We start from the raw sequence: 20,114 nt of genomic DNA, 5'->3' as shown, positions 1-20,114 counted from the left end.
AATTACATTGCAATATTGCTCCTGGATAAATTATTTTAGCTACAATCTTTACACTGGCTTCCTAAAATAATTCAGTTAGTGAAAACATGGCTGAATTTGTGTGACATATGGACCCACAAGCCATTTTTTTTTTTTTACAATACTCTGTTGAGCAAAGTAGCAAGTCTGGTTAATCATGTGAACCTAGTAAATAACATGAACCTAGAAAACTTAATTAAATTAGCTATGATTTATTTAACTAAGGATGAGTAATGTGCAAACATGCTAGCATCGAGAGAGAACAATGAAACAGAATTTGAATTCTGCTTATTTAGGTAAGAAATGGGAAAGAGGGTACTGATGCTTTACCACCCATACTATCACAAAGCAGGTCTTAATAGTGACTCAAATCCATGTTTGATTGAGTTTGTCCCCTGTTGAATTCCAAAAACACTCTAGATGTCTCTTCTCTCATTTCAACTCCCTTAACTCTTCTGTGAACTACAGGGACTAATGGGCTCCACAAGAAGGGGAGTGCTTGCATAGGTGCAATGCCTCAACCGCCCTCTTATGTCAAGTGGCAACTGAAACTTCAGATGGACTGTGCAGCAAACCAATAGGAATATCCCAGTCCCTCTGAAACCAATCTGGGTCCATCAACTGCTGGTATGAACCAATCTAATGGGTCAACTCTCTTGAGATAAAAGAGCATTTTCAACCAAATTCATTGTTGCAAAATAAAATAATACCACAATTGACTCTAGCTCTTTTAGGAATCATTTTTTCATTCTCTATATTGTGGTGGAAACAGAAATGTGGTTCTAATCGAGCCCAAACTTATTTATTTAATTTTGAACTTTACAGACAGAAGAGGCAATAAGTATATGCCTATTGACATTAATATCCTTAGATTTGCCTCTTCAAATAAGTAAGAACTAATAAAGAAATCCAATCAACATTTTTAAAATACTATCTGAATGCCTCAGACTGTGCCAGTTCTTTCTTGTAATTGGAATCTGGACTGTTTCTATCAGGGTTCATATGAAATTGTGACCTTAGAGTTTGGGATAAATTGATAGTTCTTTCACCATTTTAATTCTGCTGGATGTTTTTCAATTTGTATGGAAAAAAGGATCCTAGATTTTAAACAGCATAGCTTCTCGATATAATATTTCTCAATTTCAATAAGCTTTGAGGGAACTATAACACAGAACTGAAATAAGGAATCTCTGATATTCTTCAGTGTCCAAAACACTACACCTTGCTAAATGAGGAATTATATCCACAAACTGTTCAATAAATATCTTGGCTATGTCAAGTTTTTCCTCTATCTATTATTTTTTTTTATTTTGTTTGACTTATCATTTTCAGTTTTTTTGTATTGTCATTTTTGGATTTTTACTTTTGTGTTTTTGGTCTCTGGCAGAAAGTTGCTCTTTCCTGTACATGCTTTCTGTTGGGTTTTTTTTTAACTATGGGGTCCAAAGGCGAAGTTTGTTCTCTTTAATTCTATCCCACCACAAGGGGGCAGTTGCAGCATACTTTTACATGACTGCTTGGTATTTTTTGCTCTTAGACAAAGTAGAAATGCTTCAGACAATGATATTTACTAAAAATACTACAAAATAAAATGATTTGTATTCTGCATCACCTTCTAAATTAGAAAAATAGCTCAGCAGGTACATAGTAAAATCTGTGATGTTATAGATCACTGAATAATAAAGTTTGGCTCCAGGCTTCCATTCCCTTAGATTAAAAGACTGTATAGTATTCTTCCATGGTCGTGACAACTTCACTGTTGATCTCCAACCAATCAAGGAGACAATGGACAACAGCTTCAGTGATATAAGGATTATAGCTTTGCTGAATACAACTGAGTATGTGACGAAGATGGCACCCTTTTTCAGCATCTGCAAATAGAAAGTAAGCATGGGATTACAAATGGTGGACTGTTTTCCTTCTTTCTTAAAGAATAGAATTCTTACGTAGTGTTCCTGGTGCAATTGCAGAACCCATCATTTGGTTAGGAGGCTGGCACTAAAGGTCTGGCACTTTCACACTTCCCTTTTAGTACTAACAGTGAGGAATAAATGAGTAACTTAAGAACATCATGTCCTGGTTCTCATATTTGTTATTTTCAAACACGAAAGTCTATTTTTTAAACAAAGAAGTGAATAATCAGGAATGATTGCATTCCACTTAGGATATTTTCTCTCTAATAAGAGGAAAAAAATGGATGACGGTAGCAAGAGGGAAGCATGTTGTTTGGAAAAAAATACAAATGGTTGGTGTTCATTCATCACATAACTGGTACTATTTCTTAGCTTTTAGGTGTAGTACATTGTAAGGTGGGTGGGAAATATTTGCATCTTGGTGTAAGGGCTTTTGTAACTTTTGTTCAGGGAAAAGAAATAATCTGATATTCTTGTGGTTTAGGATATCTATCGGGAATTCCGGTAGATATCCTAAGCCACAAGACAAAACTTATTCTTTTTGTATTTTTTTAAAACAGCACAAGCAGCATTGCAAAAATGTGTGTGTTTCTTCAACAAATATAATAAACGTCATAAGATAAGCATTCCATTGTGATCGGTAGAGGTATCTATTTAGCAGTATCTATGACTCACTGATGAGGAAAGACAATATGTGTCATTCTTATCCACCTTGTTTTGATTCTACTCCCCTGTCCTAAAAGAAAATGCAATTCTCGCATATTCCTAATTTTGTTCTTTAGTATGTTTCTTTTGTACCTTGATCTATTAAGGCATTAAAGCTTTCTTAAATTAGCTCAAACTTTAACATTTCAGATTGCCAAATACATAATAAAGATTTTTCGGTTTCGTGCTTTCCTATCTTCAAAGACACTTACACTCCTAGAAATGCACAATGGATCAATGTACTTAGATCAATACAGAATGCGAAGAATCAGCTGGAAAGACTAAAAAAGACAGTAAAAAGAAGTGAGTATGGGCAATTGACCTCAGACAAATATTTTAATGCAGAAACCAAGAAGTGTCTAAAATTATAAGAAAATATATAAAGAACTTCCAGCAGGAGCTTGCAGATAATTCCACTTTTTATATTGTGTGAATTATACAAATAAGAAATATACTTTTGTTTGCAGTTAAGATAGTGAGAACTACTTACATTTTGGTCTCTTACAATCATCTCTGATAACTTCAAGAGTTACTTTGTGCAATTCTGTATCCTGTTCAGTAACCTAAAATGTAAGGATAAATTGTTAAATGAAAGGTTGGGTTTACAATTAGAGACTGCTACATTCTAATCTCAAAAGAATGTAATAATGGGGAAGAAATTTTCATGTAATCTTCATGCAGCGATATTTCAGATCTCCCATTCAAAATCAACCCCTCTTTAGATACTATAGCCAGCTTCATACATTCATACATACCAGAAATACTTAACAATAGATTCAAATTTAAATAATCATTTACAAATTACAATCATGAGATTCTTATATCAGGAAGGAAGGAAGGAAGGAAGGAAGGAAGGAAGGAAGGAAGGAAGGAAGGAAGGAAGGAAGGAAGGAAGGAAGGAAGGAAGGAAGATTTCAATGCTCACTGCTAACTTCCCACAAGGAAACTCAATGGGCAAGCTGACAGACAGTTGAAAGTCACTCCCTCTCTCACTGATTTTTTGCCCATCCATGTTCATTTTGTTTTTCTCTTTAGGTAAGGAAATATTTCTGAAACAATGAGTCAAAGGCACAGGTGTCTAGTGCTATGCTAAAATATGGCGATATAAACTCAGCATATAACAATACTACTCAGCTCCAAGATTTCTACTTATTGTTACTATATGCACTCAGCTCCAATTTCTTCTTGAAAGAGAAAATGATTTCTTTCTTTCCACATTTTTAATGAACGTACCCAATCTGCAACTCCCAAAGTTACATGTGAAATTAAATCTGCTGGTATCCATCTAATCACTCTACTCATTTCAGATAATATAAAACAGTACTTTCAAACTGTGCTATTCATTTTCCAGTAGCATTAGCTTGTCACCAGTATATTCCACATAACTGAATGTAAATATAGTGGGATGCAAGGAAAACTATACAGCCTTCAATACTTACATAATACATATTTTGGGAAGTGTTTGATTTTTGAAAAAGAACACCATTTTTCTGCAATAACTTTATTGCTTCCGTGAATGACTTTCTAATCAGTCTGGAGCAAGGACCAGCCTTGGAATCTGTCTGATGGGGAAACAGTAAAAAGTAGATAACAATTGCATAAGAAGGTACAGAGGCAAGTTATAAGCTTGTTTAGGCTGTTTATTTAATTTCTTAGAGAAATAAAAGAGTGAGAAGATATTACCCCTAAATAGTAGCAAAGTCTTTATCCTTAAGATTAAATAGACTGCAGCTAGCAGTATTTCAGAAATCAGAAGTTTGCTGCCTAAGCAATTTACCTAAGGAGATGCTGATGAATTATTAATATAATAGAAACAGTAAGTCAATGAATGAACTAAAAGGTTTACCAGTGGAAAGAAAAGAGCTTCCTAATTATTCCCTTTGGGATAACTGAAAACAATATAACTGAAGTCAGGCTGTAATTAAAATCATCATACAAACTGGCATAAGACTCAGTTTAGACAGCTCCTTTAACAGAGGTGTAAACCATGAAATACTTTGCAGTGATAGAAGAAGTACAAAAGAAATGGGTAGCAGCTTAGGAAAAACAACAAAGAAACATCTTAGGAAACCTGACTTCTGTGGTTTTCTTAACTTTATGTTTCCCTCTTAAAGAAGTAATGCAATGTAGTCGAGCCAAGCCACACTCCTTTCTTTTCATTATTTTTATTCTCTGAAAGACACAGGACAGCATTGTAATGATATGTCAGTGAAGTGGCAGAGTTAAAATGTTCTGTTCTGATTTGGTTTTACTAAAAATAGAAGCTTAGAACAGCATACATATTCCTCTTTTGTTCATCACAATCATTCCATAAGATAATTTAGGACTAGCTCAAGGTCAGTTTCTTATCTTCATAGCTGGCAAGGACTTTAAAATACTATCTTCAAATTCTAAATCCAATACTCATCCACAGAAACTGCTGTGTTGTTCCACTACATTGTAAGCTCTACCAGTTTGGGGTGTGTGCAATATTGCAATACACGGAAAAAAGGATGGGCTTTTGACTCTGAAATGTTCCTGACATCAGTCTGACCTCCTACAGATAATCCTGCTAAAACTCTTGCCTACTGTACAATATTACCCTGATCTAACCAGAGTTTTAACCACAGGAGTGGCTGAAAGAATACGAAAGAAGTATCAGGAAGTAATTAGAGAACATATAGAAGATAGATTAGAAAACTCAAAAAGGAAAACATTAATTCTGTTGAACTCTGGATGTGTAATCAAAAGTAAAAACCTATATACTCTGTTCTAAATAATATTTGATTAGTTATTAGGAGGAATGAAATATTTCTATAATTCTTGTATGCTTCTTGTATCCAATAATCATACTGGAATCTGTTCTTATCTGTGTTTTGTTACAAGAACATTGACTTATTTGTTCAGCAAATCTGTTCCATCTGAAGTTGTGATGGTATTTGAACAAATAATGCTTAAGATTCATCGTCTTGAGTTTCAGCTGCCACACCATGCCACAGAATCCCCATGATCACATAATTTTGATCTTGGCAACTGGTTTGCACTTATGACTAATTACAGTGACTCATGATTGATTGCCATTTGCAACCTTCTCTACCAACTTCTCCGCTGTTGCTGAGGTAAGTCACCCAAATCTGCACAATCTCTTCCAGTGCCTGTGCTTGCACTGCATCAACCACTCAAGCACCTTCCCTGGCCTGTGCTGTACCTCTTCTGCACTCTTTCCATCTTGTATCACAACTCTGTGCATCCCTTCATGCCCTCCCATACCCTCACCTTCCTTCCCACACTCCCATGAACCCCTCATACTTCTTTTCCCACTCAGCCACAGCCACTTGCCTGCCTGCTAGCTTGAGACTTACAACTTTCCATTGGCTTCCTCGCTGACTTTGGTTAAGCCGCCTCACCTAACAACCATGAAATTCAGTTAATAACAGCAACCGGGACTGCAAGGATTGCAGTTTATGGCTGCATCACTTAATGATAGAAATTCCAGTTGCAACTGCTGTTATAAATTAATGATTATTTGCACACTACATTTTTGATAGCCTGTACTATTAACACTGAAATATCTGAAGACTGACTATACTGAAGTTGTTTGCAATATGTACAATTTCTATTTCTTGTCCAAACACAAGATTGCTCAGAGGTAGATTTGAAATGAGAGATATGCAGTGCTAACCTGTAAAATTCATCTGAGGAATAAAGAAAATAATCCAGTCAATTTCCTATCAGTAATCAAATTCTTTAAATATGTTAAACAAATATTAGTATTCTGCAGCCTTCCTAAACAATTTGCGATAATCTAGCTGTTCTCATAGTAAGGAAGTTTTTCTTAACCTATTCTAAAATTTGCTTTCCTGTAATTACTTCCTCATCTATAGTACTAATCTAATGTATATTTGTTCAATTAAATATTTTAAGACTGCTATCAGACCAAAATTTTCATTCAGTCACCTTTCCATGGGGATAAAGTGACATAATTCACTCTTACCCCGCCCCCCCAACTTTATTAGTATCTTCCAAATGCTGTGAAGTTTTTTTTAAACAAAGTTAATTAAAGTCACAATATTCCAACTATATAATGACAGGAGACGGATTGAAAATTGACAAAAAATAATTGACAAATAATCAAATGCTGTTTCGTGATGACTATGTATGTTGCAATGCATTATTGCATAAATAGCTTTGAGTAAATTATCTGAATATAGGCTGATAAACCATAATACTTTGATAAAAATAATTGTTTATGAATCCTTTATGTTAAAGTTGGATGCTATTGGAATATATGGTAATGGTCAGAGGAAATCTGTTCCTTCTTTCTGTTCCTCCTCATGTTAATGGATTAATTGAGATTAGATTATATAATTATGCAAGAGCTCTTGCTATTTTCCAGCTGATGGAGTACAAGAAATAAACACATAACAAGAAAAGGATTAATTCAGCTGTAATATGGAGTGTTTCTATATGTTGTGTTTAAAATTAAAAAGACAATTTAATCAAAATATTGGAACCTTATCCAAGGACTAACAGAGAAAAATAGAATTGAATTCTAAGGACGGAAGATTAAAGGTGAGGAAGACATTCTGTCTCCACAGGAACTGAGCTTGCAATTCTGAATGAAGATGGAAGCAGAAAGCATGAGAAATTCAATATGCACTATGAAAGGTCAATTCCTTTATACTTTTAATGTTTGACTGTGGTGCTTTTAGAAGATAAATCTATAATTTGAGTTTTAAATGCCAGCACTCTACAGCTGAAAAACTCAAAGCCAGTAAACAGTATGCCTTAAAAGAAAATTCAAGACAACAAAAGAGTATGGATTTAGAAAGTGTGGAAAAAAGTGAGAATTTTTAAATTCAACCAGAATTTATTATAATGGCAGCTGACTAGCTGAACTGAATCCTCCTGTACTATTTGCTCCTTTTGTTTTATATCAATGTGAAAAAAAGATCAGCAGAGTTTTTGTTTAAATTCAAATCGATTTAATTAAATTTCAATGACAAACATTTATTTTATAAAAACAAATGGTTGTCCGGAAGCAGCCACTAGGAAAGAGTTCACAGAAGCTTTTGTAAATGAGAGGTACAGTTTTATTATGGTTTCAATTGAATGATCATTTTTTATGGTTGACATTAAAAAATATACAAAAATTGTCTAAAGAAAAGAAAAACTTGCCTAAACATTTTTTATTCTCTTGAAAGAAAATTGTAACATATAAATTAAACCCACTGATATCTTGCTAAAACAATACAAAAAAGGATTTTAAATGTTTGTTCAATCCAAATTTTCAAATGATACAAATATGCATAACATTACACAGATTAACTTATGCAAATCTGTACCATGGTTATATGGCTCATGGACTTATTTTCTGCATACTATAACCTTTTTATAAGCAAATTCCTATTTAACCAGAAGTGCAATGTAAAACAGAAACATTATGCTATTGAAAATCATCAGTCCAACTCTCAAACAAGCATTTACTTTATGAACAATTCTGATTTCAATTAGAGGTTAGTGGCTTGGAGCCTCCCAAATCCCTCATCCCTAAGGACCCTAAGGTCCTTTCCAAAGAAGTTAAAATGCCCAGGAAGAATAAATGTAATGTGAGGCAGATGTCAGAACGCTCTGACAGAACATTATACACTGAATATCCCATGTTTGTAAGCAATTGGACCTTAATTAACCTGCCCTTAAGTTCAGAAATATTTGGTCCTGTTATTCAAGTAACTTGTAAAAGGCATTACTTGTAAAAAAAACCATAAAATTCTAAAATACTCCCTACTATAATTAACAGTGAGTTAAAGCTAAATGTTGAAATCCAACATATAATGTTGCATTGTAGTTTGGTCTATATATTTAATAGTTTTTATCAAAAGACACTTAAAATATCATGCACAATATCAGTTATTTCAATGATATCATGCACAATATCAGTTATTTCATCCAGGTCCTGATTATTAAAATCTCATTAAAGTAAGTTCCTAGATTAAAACACTGGGTTTAAGGATGACCCACAGCTAAGAATGGAGCATACTGCAGCAGAATTTAAATACACAGTGATTCAAGTTAAATACATAACGCTTCAAATTCATTTGACAATAGTACTCAATGATACTGTCCCAGCTTATATACAAATTCTATTTTTGAACAGTCTTTGGAAATGGAACTCATTCTTAAACCGGGTACATCTTATACATATTTTTTTAAAAATAGTTTTTAATTGTCATAACTCAGGCCTGTTGAGGTAATTCCCCGTTAGGAGAATGAGCGCACACAGGGAGACGTAGTGAGAGTAACGTTGACTAACACACACACAGCACACAGCTACACTGTAGAGTAAAATGTAGGTTTTACTTCCAGTAAACGGTTAAGCAAAGTCCAACAAACAGTCCAAGTCATACATGGTTATAGCAGTCAGTTTTCAGTCCAGGAATAATCCAATAACAAAGTCCAGTATCAAAAACAGTTCAGTAAAAGACTCACATCAAATCCAAGAATAATGATGATCAGCAACAGTCAATAGGTATTGGTATCGTTTATTTAATTGAATAGTCATAAGACCTTATCAATAACATAACATAAATATATAACAAGACAAAATGCAGATAAGTTAGATATATAAGAATACAGTAATAAAAACGTATGTGGAAAACCAGGGAGTCAGAAATTGGATAATAGATCACCCTTGCAGGATACACCAATTTGTTCAATATATTATGTTCTTAGGACCACTGCCTTGATTATAAACTTAGCAGTCCTACAAACGATGTGTACATTAGAGGCCCGGAGGAAATATGACAATTTGTGGTTAATTCCCAGTGGGCTGTTCTTTCCAGTAGAAATGATAAATATTTAAGCTTAATGGGGGCATATATTTGGCAGTTGAACAAAATGTGGGAAATATCTTCAATGGCAGATGAACCACATAAGCAGGTTCTCTCGTGGTATGGTACATGGTGGAAGTGCCCATGTCTAGACATGGAATCCAGTAACTCAAATCTGGCTCTGGTATAATTGTGGCATACCCATTGAAAGGTATTTTTCAGGTTGGAAGATGTTTTTATTCTTAGCCAACTGTCTTATAGATCTATTTTTGCTACCATGTTTCTCCAACAATACGGCCTCCACCAATAGGAAGGCCCAGCATAATTTCTAGGCATGAGATTAAGCCCCACCTCCAAAATTTAGGCCTATTTAAACCATGCTTTTCCCCACCATTTCTCACATCGTTTGTTAAAACTACACGAGGTGAAGAGAAATGGGCGGAGGAAGGGCGGGGGGATGGGGAGAAAACTTGCCTTTAGGAGTGCCCTGCAGGTAGCCTAGGCTAGAATAGCCTGATAGCCGATAGAAGCTCCCTGAAGGCAGAGTCCCCAGCCACTTCAGGGAGTGACGTGGCTACCCGTGTCCCCTCGCCTTTAGGCAGTCTCTTTCGGGCAATGGAAGCTCCCCAAGTGCAGTCACCAGCCACTTCGATTGGCCGGTAGAAGTGGCCTCGGGGCGAGCACGCACACACACACTCCCCTCGCCGCGAGGCCGCTTCTTTTGGCAGACGAAAGCTCCCTTGAAGGCAGAGTCCCCAGCCACTTTGGGGCGAGGCGGGGCTGCCAGTGTCCCCTCGCCTTTAGGCAGTCTTTTTCGGGTGATGGAAGCGGAAGCAGAAGTGTTCTTATCAGTCCCCAATAAGTGTCTTAAAAAGCGGGTCTGTGTTTGTTCAAGTGGGGAGGCTTTATTTAAACCCCACAGTTCTGCACCATATGTCAGCATTGGAACTATTTTTGCCCTAAATACTTTCAACATAGGGGTCGAAGTGCCTGGGTAATTATAGTTAAATAATTTATATAATCAGCAAAAGACTCACATCAAATCCAAGAATAACGACTCTCAGCAACAGTCAATAAGGAAATGCAGGAATGGCAACACTCTCAGAAACCAGGTTTCTGGCTCCATCTTATGGCCGTTTGAGGAACCACACCCAATTACAATTTTAGCATTCCCTTAAAGAGACAGTATGTCTACCCTGGCTTGTATATTTCCAACCCAACTGTTAGGTGACTTACATTCCTAACAAGGCCTAAAACTAGGAGTATACAAATTATTAGACTGGCACACCATTAATAGATGTGAATTTTATTTTTTTAAATATGCAACACTTAGTTCATTCTTAATTAATTAATTCTCATAAGTGAAAAACTTCTTACAAATTAACTTTACTCACTTGCTCAGCAGTGGTACCAAGTTCATCTCTTTTGGCCAATGATACCAAATCTTCAATGGTTTCTAATTCCTGCATATAGAAGCTCTGAATTTTGTTCCTCAATAGAAAATCCCTTATTTTTTTACTCAGATTCATGACAGAACCCAGTTCATCTAATGCACCATGATTACTATTAATAGAGAACAAAATTAAAAAAGTTTCAACATGACCAAAATAAAACATGTCTAAAACTAATAATGAATCTATAGAAAGTTGTCCAGAACTGCTGAACATTTTGTAGCCTTAATACATTCTTCATAGGTAAAAATGCATGCATTGATTTTAAAACATAATACATAATACATGTTTCAAATTACATATATAGCCAATCCTTATTTAATGATTACTCCAGCTTTTTACAAATGCAATAACAAAAATAAACTGTAGAAAATAATTTTCTCACCAATATGCATGCTTAGGACCAAATTGCTGTGCTTGACATTACACACTGGAGTTAAGAGTAACCCTGTTGTTGCTGCACAAGACAACTTTATCTAAATGGAAATCGTAGCATCTAGTATCTTCACAGCATCTGTCAATCATGTGGTTTGCTTTGTAACCATATTGCTTACCACCATTTCACTGGAACGGATTACAATGACTAAATGAGGACTGCATATAATTTTGGAACTGGATGGCATGATTATTACCAGTATCAGTTGTGATGTTGGCACACATGATAAGAGAGTACACTAAGCATATCTCTGCTTAAAATGTGGCTGACACATTCGATTACTGCCAGCTACTATAATATTTTGACCTCTTTTTCTGTTTTCTCCAACATGACCTGGATGATCGGAAATTATGAGAGTTGCACAATATATTTGGAAAGAACTAGAGTTGGTTGGGATCTATCCTAGAGTATCTGAAGCTCAAGAATTGGGCTTGAAAATAAGAATATAAATGGCATGAGGAATGATGTCCATTTATTTTGCTCAATGTGGTGACCATCTTGAAAGCCCACTGATAGTCAAGGGTTTAATACTTGTTTTTAATTTGCCAAAGTTTTCATTACAGATTTAAGATGATTTTGCTGAATGCATCTAAGAATTATTTAATATTATATGTACTCTGGATTCATCAATTATATCTATTCCTTATTTTCTCCTCTATTTATTCATTCCTCATTATTCTTTCTGTTTCCATACAATGCTTCCTATAAAATAGCCTGTTTCATTGTCTCTAACTGGGATTCACATTTCCATGAGTTAACAAATCAAAACTGAGCTAATATATATAGCTTTCACTGACCATTGTGTTTCTTCTGGGAACTGGAATATCTTATCATAAATATCCCTATATAAACGAGGAAGTTCTAGCATTCTGGAAATTTGAGTTTCATACATAGGGTCATCAACTTTATCTGAAAAGATATGAGAAATGTAAAGCTGTTGAAATTGTTAATTCTTAATAGTGCTAAAATATTATTTACTACATTTCATATATAAAATAATTCAAAATTTATCAATATAAGAGGTACTACATACCAGAAAAAAACAATCTTTTCTGACAAATGTTCAGATTACAATTTGCAACTTTAAAATAAACATGCATACTACTATAAGGTAATTACTCACAATACACAGAAGCCTTGATTTCCCGTTGTTGCCTGTAAATTCGAATGCAACCACGGACTCTGATTAGATCACCAATTTCCAGAATTGTTTTTTTTCGAATTGCTATTTGGAGATTTCTTATCAAGTCAGTTAGATTCATACCACTTAAAGTACTTGGCTGAGGTTCCAAATCTGCAGAGAAATATATACATCTCATAAGGCGCTATGTTATTAATAACAATGTTCACTGAGCACGATAAAATTAAAGACTTTTTTCAAGTACTACAATTATGCAGGTCATGCTTCCACAGGGATGTATTTTTTCTGACTTAAAAACTGCCATTATCCTGTTTAGGAAAGCTCATTAAGCAGCATCATGATGAAAAAAACAAAACAGGGACAGATAAAGCTATAAATTTCTCAATTTTCTTTTCTTTTTTCTTTCTGTGACATGTGTTTTTAGACTTATTACTGAGCATATGTGCTATCCCAAACATTATCAATTTGGAGTAGTATACATACCTGACATCCAAATACCAGATTAAAACAACACAATTATTATAACAATAAAAACAATAGCATAAAGTACTATAATACCTATACTAAATTTATACATCAAAGAACATATAACACTTAACCAAGCAAATATTCCATTATGAGAGGAAAAAATCTACAATATCCCATATCTCAAGGGCTACTACAATAATCAAATTTTCATGAGTAAGATATGAAAAGGCCAAACAGGTAAAGGTTAATGTCTCAATACAACCTTGGCTGCAGCATATACAGAATATCCTGAAAGAGGAAAACAACAGCAAATATTACCTGACATTTTTTTCTTTTCTGCTAAAGCATTTTTCCAGCAGGTACAGCTTATTACACCAGTGCCATCATCCACTGGAAAAGAATAGTGATAATTTAGGTCATTTTGGTAGAAGTTTTTTCTTTTGATCCCACAAAGATGGAAGCCTTACATTTTAACCAATGATATTAGGGTTTAAAACTCTACCAGCTTCCTCTCATCCAATTCTCTTAGTTCTAAAGGTTAATATTTCCTATTATAATAATAGGAATTAATACAGAAAGTACGGTGCGCGCCTTTTTGTGGAAACCCCCGCTAAGTCCCTGAAGGTGGGTCGCGGCCTCCGGCGGCACAGCGACGGGCTGCCTTTCCCGAGCGGGGCTGCGCCGGGCGGTAGGACCCTGACTCAGGGGCCTCGAGGGGGGAGAGGACCCGCCTCCCGCTGCATCATCTCTTCTCTTGGGTTAGGATCTAACCTTTCTGTAGTGGTCGTCAAATATTATTTTTTTTGAATTCCAGTAGCGCGCTTTCCCCCTCGCATACTCGAGCAAAGTTCCCGTTTTTGTGTAAAATTAGGTGCCCGGCTTTTGCTTCTGGTATCTTTCTAGTCATAATAAATAATGATTCTGTCTTCTTGCAGTTCTTATCTGGGATTGATAGGAACATTTGTAAAATGATGTAGTAAAGAAGAATATCAAAGCAGATTAAAAAGTATTTGAGGTAAGATGAGCACATCTGTTTGTAGAGCAATATATGTCATTAATGCTAGTCTCCTCATAAGCCGAGGAGCATATTGAAGAACAGTTGAGAAAAGTGTTAATCTTGCTCTTAAACCTTTCTAGTAGTTCAGCAGTCCTTAGTTTGAAAGACTGCTTCTATCATGCATGGGTTTCTATTTCTGATCCTTTCAATGTTAGTCTGAAAATTTTGCAAACCCCATCCTTCTGTTAATTATAGAGGTGCATTATTATGTTAGGCCTGTAAGTATCATTGTGATTCCTGAGAATAGTTAAAATCTAGGCAATGACTTAGCTCCTCTTCATTTTCCTATGCATTTTAACAGTTACCAGTAACTATACATTATTTAGAAATGAATCACACCTTGTAAAAAATTTTTTGATGAAATTATTATAAATAAAGTTAAGATAAATGTAGATTTTTCATTAGAAAAGTAAAAAAAAGAACTTCCTATTTCTTTCTCTTGCTGTTTCTATGCACAAACAGGAGAGTTTCATGAATCATTTGGGCTTGACTGCTGATGCAACACTTGCTATTCAGCTCACCAGCTGCACAACCTCATTTTTAAGCTGAAAGGGAAGTTGCAATTTATTTTGGGCAACTCAGCCTGACTGTGGCTATGGAAACAGGGAGGGACACATTGGTACACAATCTGAGAAATGAACTAAAAATAATCTGACCATGTAGAGAAACACAGGAGAAATTGGAAACAGGTAAATATTCCCAAGAAAATACTTATTTTTGCTAAGTTCTTTTTGGGTAGCAATAAGAAGTTGGTTACAAAATGAAAAATGGAAGGTTTACAATGAGAGTGAAAAAAGGGTAATCAGAAAGAGAAAACTATGCACAATAGAGTCACCTTTCACACTCAGGGCTTCTGAACTACTAGAAACATTCAAGGCAAGAGTAATACTTGTGTTCCTCGCAATATGTTTGGAAATGCGTGAATTCTTGGCATAAAGCAAGTGCTATAATTTCGTATTTAATTTAGGTATACAATACTTATACCTTCTTATACATTCCCAGAAGGAAATGCTAGCAGAAAATTACTCCATTCCTACCCCATACTTCAAAGGTGAAAAACAGCACTTGCTTTAAGCCAAGAATTTGGGTCTATCAAAACTGAATGTGAGGAGTGCCTGGGTGGGGAATATGTTTGCCTTTTGATTCATAAGTTCAAAGTTTCTGCCTCTAGCGACTACCTGAAATCAATGGCTTTGGTCACCAAAACAACTAGGTTGAAGTATTATGAGTATATAAGTAGGCAGGTCAATTTTTTTTATTTTTGTCTTCCATCTCTTAGAGGCAAATCTAAAAGATGTCAGAAAAAAGTTTTTAAGGAGATGTGAATTAATAGACTGAAGGTTACTCCAAATGTTAATTATCACACTCATATGTGCCATTGAACACAAAGGGACTTGATTCTGAGTATATGTGCATAGGCTTTCACTGTTAATGCAGGCAGTATTTTGAGTAATATTAACCAGGTGCAAGAAGATAACCTTGATGGAAATATGCAGGATCTGTTACTTGGGAGAAGAGCTTGAAGCATTTTTTTAAAATTATAAACAAGATAATATTCAGAAGCAACTTAGGCAGATCTCCCTAAATTATTGAACTATAAGGAGGAGGAGAAAGGGGTACAGAACTATTAGACTATATTAATCAATGTTAATATAAATAATTTTAACTTTTCTATAGAGGTGATTTCCAGTCTGGTCTACCTAGAGCAGGGGTGTCAAACTCAAGGCCCAGGGGCCAGATCCGGCCTGCGGGATGCTTAGATCTGGCCCATGGGGCTTCCCTGGAAACAGTGAAGGACTGGCCCACAGTGCCTCTGCCAGAAAAAATACAGCTCGGCCATGCACGGCCCACCCAAGCTCCATTTTCGGCTGTGATGGCTTCCTGCAACTCTCTGTCAGTGAAAACAAAACTCATTTTTCACTGGGAGAGCGCTCAGGCCACCAGATGCCTCTGACATGAGTGCCATCGAGCTGGCCACACCCACCCTGGCCATGCCCACTTTCTTCTGAGGTCAAACACACCCTGATGCGGCCCTCAGTGAAATTGAGTTTGACACCAAGAGAGACAATATTTTTCTCTATAAATATTGATTCTACGAAAGTCTAAATTAATATTCAGAATAGCAATACTATTAAAAATGGAAATAAAACTAAAAAACAAAAATCTTGGATTATCATTTACCTCCACAAATATAAAAGGAATCTTTTTCTTTTATTAGAACCACCGTACCAAAAATATCTACTTGTCTTATTGGATGTCTGTTGTAAAAGAATATACCTTAGGAAAGAAACAAAAAATGAAAAGGGTAAAGTCCTTGATTTAGGCCTTTAAAAACATTGTGTCATAATCCCAAATACTACTAACATTTTTTATTCTTAGTCAACTAATGTTAATTTTAATAACAATTTCACATATCCTGATAAAAAAATCCAAAAGTTATGACCACTGATATAAAACAACTGATCAAAGTAGAGTATTACAATATTTTGATACATTAGTTTCAGATTACAATGTTCAAATTTGAATATGATATACATGGAATATTTAATTCAAATGTTTTAAATTTTATTTTGTATTAAAGACAATGAAATTTGATTAAAGTTTGATAAAAAAACAAACCACAGATTCACAATTTATAGGGTATAGACAACTTGCTATCATAAATCTGCACCCTACCCCAATTTATTTGTGTACTATAATTTATACATATAAAATTATCCCTTAAATTTTCCTCAGCAATAGCCATTTTCCACATGAAATATTATTTTTGAGTAGCAGCTCACAATATATATTGTTGATAGCTGCAGGAAGAGTAAAAAAAGACAAGTTGGTGGCAGAGGCAATGTAACTGAAACCTCATTCTTCTGTACGGGGATGCAGTTCATATATGACATCCTCATTCCCTTTTCCATATGGCACTGATAGAGAGACTAATGTGGAACTCACTTAAATGACAGTCATTTCATATTCTACAAACTTTCCTTCCTGCCATTTAAAAAAAAAATCGTTCTGATCTGGATGTCAAACTTGCCACCCAAACTGATAACTATAAAATGCCACATACAGTTATATAGTACTACAATTGAAAACATTCTATTTTCATAGCAAGATTTATTCTTCTATTTGTGTAGATGTGGAAGATCCTGAAGTTTGCATGAAAAGTATCCAATGATTATTTTTAATCATGGTGGAAAATAGGAAGTCAGATAAGCATGTTATCGGCAAAAAGATTGAGCCATTCCTAATACATTTTTAAATTTTATTTTTTCCCAATGTTTAAGATATTAAAGATCATGTACAAAAAGACAAAAAAACTGTTATACTGTAGTTTTTTCTTGGTTGTATAGTAACTATACAAGTCTATATTATAGATTGTGTAGTTATAGCAATCATACAGGAATAAAACAATGACTTCATTTAATTAAAAACAATCCCCTTACCTCCATAAACATCAAGAGTTTTTAGTGCTAGAAAAATCATAACATCACATATGTTGCACAATTAATCAATACTTTGGAAAGACTTACATCCAAGAATCAATGGAGGAGAGCACGTTCAAGAAATAGATAAGAAGATTTAGAAACACAAAGATTAGAACCGAATCAAATGCACACTTTTACTGATTAAAAACTGTTAATTTAAAATATTTAAAATAATCCATTGGTGCTTTCTGATAATAATTACAGATACCTTAAATATTTTGTACAGTTATAAATGTATTACATTCAAGTTATTCCTTTATTATGTTCCAAATAAATGAAAAGATTCTAGTTTGAGGTCTCTGAAAGTAATGCAACATTGGAACGAAAAGGAAGAGATTTCAGCACATCAAAGGAAGTGCCAAAGAAATAGAGAGAATTTGTAGTCAAACTGATCCACAACATAATAATGCTTGATTTTTCAGTATAACAAGTTATAGTACTTATATAGCTATAAAGTTATAAAGTTCATAGCAATTTCACTACTTACCTGGAACCTGTTTAGACTCTTTCATTTCTAATATGTCTTTAATGTATAGTCTTGCATAGGATGAAAAGATTGGATTCAAACCCCACAAAAGTGATGGGACCTCATCTTCTGATTCTATAGCTGCAGCACACATTCCAAAATAATTTAGCTCCAAGAACATATTAACCAATCATTGATTAAAGTTGATATGAAATGAGTCTGGTGGGAGCAAAGAATATGTCTTATAAACATGTCATATGCAACATAATCACTTACTGTACTAAAACTGAAAAAATGCCATCTTACAAAAATATTATATCTAATTATGAACAAATTTACCATTACAAAATCTGGAAAATAAAAACCACACATTTTAAATTGGGAGTACTCAAATGCAAAAATTCTATGTTTCTCCACATAAGCCCTCAATTATCATTAGAAGGCTTATACCCAGTTTACTCAAACTTATACATTCTGGCATGCATTCATGAAATAGGATACCTTTTTGGAATTACATATGTTATAGGGAAACAAAGTTAAATCAGGGGTGGGATTCAAATTTTGAACAACTAGTTCTGTGGCCTGGCTTAGGTAGTGGGTGTGGCTTAGTGGTCAAGTGACTGGGTGGACATGGCTTGGTGGTCATGTTATTGGTGGGTGTGGCCAACTCAATATCACTCACATCGAGGCATGCATCTCCTCGCCTGGCCTCTTATGACTGTGGGGATGCTGCAACAGTCGTAAGTGTGAAAAATGGGCATAGGTCACTTTTTTCAGTGCCATTGTAACTTTGAATGGTCACTCCACACAAGCAAAGTACCAGCAAAGGAGGAGGAAAAAAACTCCAGAGAAGTTCCTGAGATAGGAAGTCTAGTCCTGCCAAGAAGGGTTAATAAGGGTTAATGGAGAGGCAGTTTCTGTAAGCAACACCAGAATGTTTCCTTCCTGCTTTCCTTACAGGATTAGGCCGGTAATTTCTTCTAACAACCAGTTCTCTGAAATGCTTAGAATGTTAACAACCAGTTCTAGCGAATAGGTGCGAACTGGTAGAATCCCACCCAAGTTAAATCCATCAGCTACTAAAATTCTATTGCTTTAGAATATATGTAAAAAGACAGCTATTTGAGAATTTGGGCTGTTCCCATTTTGATTTATCTTGTTTATTGTTATTTCAATAGAGGGAGAGCAGCTATTTTTACTTGTTCCGTTAATTGATATTTTGACTTTAGTGTCTCTAGTTGTTTTTGGGAGGTTTGTATATTATAAAAAATTTAAAATATTGTATGATATTTAAAATATCTACTAGTATTAGTAGTCTTTTACTGAAGTAATTTGCATGAATATGCAAGTTCATACTTTTGTATTGATGAATGGAAAGTTTAATATCAGTAATAATAAGGATCATGAAATTGGTGGTGTAAATGAAAGATGGAATGTAATATATAATTTAGTGGATTCCTTAAATTATTCAGAGAAAATTACAGCTCTACAGTATTCGGATTTTTGAAATTAAAATTGGTAATGCCATATCACTATTATAATACTGGCAATTTTTATTAAGAAAAAATTCCCATCAAGAAGGAAGAATGATTCCCAGGTGAGACACAGCAGACAGATGAAAAATAGAGGCTTCTATGTACAGGAATTTAACAAGGTTAAGACGAGTTAAAATTGAAAATAAAATATTTAAAATATGCTTATGAAATCAGAGTAAGTTATAAAAGGAAGTCTACTTAAAAAGATGGACAATTATTTAATTATCTCTTAGTAGTCTGAAACTTGTAAATAATTATATTTTTCAAGACGAGATTAGAAACTAGCACCTGCAAGAGTAAGCAGTAAGAGACCTTAGCTCGGGAATAAACATGTAGCAATCAAAAATATGGACTTAAAAACACCTCTAAAAAAACAAAAATCACCAGTTCAAAAATAAAAAAATTTCAATTATAACACATGGATCTAATCAACTTGTTAATGAAAAGTGGGAAGCTATACACCATGTACAACAAAAACAGAAATAGCAATGGAACTACTCTGAATTTGCAAAACAGATGGTAAGAGTAATCTAGCATTTTTGCTTTAAAACCAAGAATGGAAGAAACAACCCTAATTATTCTCCCAGAATAAGTAGATTTGGACATTCTTTTCTATCAACATAAGCCTCTACA

General features: G+C 34.6%; 1 protein-coding gene across 2 annotated transcripts in view; it reads right to left on the bottom strand.

Moving 5' to 3' along the window:
- Positions 1-1,469: 1,469 nt before the first annotated feature.
- Positions 1,470-20,114, bottom strand: part of STN1 (STN1 subunit of CST complex) — a 28,196-nt gene continuing 9,551 nt past the window's right edge. For both annotated transcript variants that reach the window (XM_026695028.2, XM_026694947.2), the window contains exons 2-10: positions 17,968-18,165; positions 16,180-16,275; positions 13,260-13,331; positions 12,456-12,626; positions 12,130-12,241; positions 10,840-11,008; positions 4,076-4,198; positions 3,127-3,199; positions 1,470-1,889 (exon numbers count right to left, since the gene is read on the bottom strand). In XM_026695028.2, coding sequence (XP_026550813.2) covers positions 1,732-1,889; positions 3,127-3,199; positions 4,076-4,198; positions 10,840-11,008; positions 12,130-12,241; positions 12,456-12,626; positions 13,260-13,331; positions 16,180-16,275; positions 17,968-18,127 — 1,134 coding nt within the window. In that variant the 5' untranslated portion in view covers positions 18,128-18,165 and the 3' untranslated portion in view covers positions 1,470-1,731. The remainder of the gene's footprint in view (positions 1,890-3,126; positions 3,200-4,075; positions 4,199-10,839; positions 11,009-12,129; positions 12,242-12,455; positions 12,627-13,259; positions 13,332-16,179; positions 16,276-17,967; positions 18,166-20,114) is intronic.

The sequence above is a fragment of the Notechis scutatus genome, chromosome 4 (assembly GCF_049901735.1).
Source record: "Notechis scutatus isolate UNSWTSFEM ecotype Mainland chromosome 4, rNotScu1.2, whole genome shotgun sequence".
NCBI lineage: Eukaryota > Metazoa > Chordata > Lepidosauria > Squamata > Elapidae > Notechis > Notechis scutatus.
This window is presented reverse-complemented; position numbering and strand designations above follow the sequence as displayed.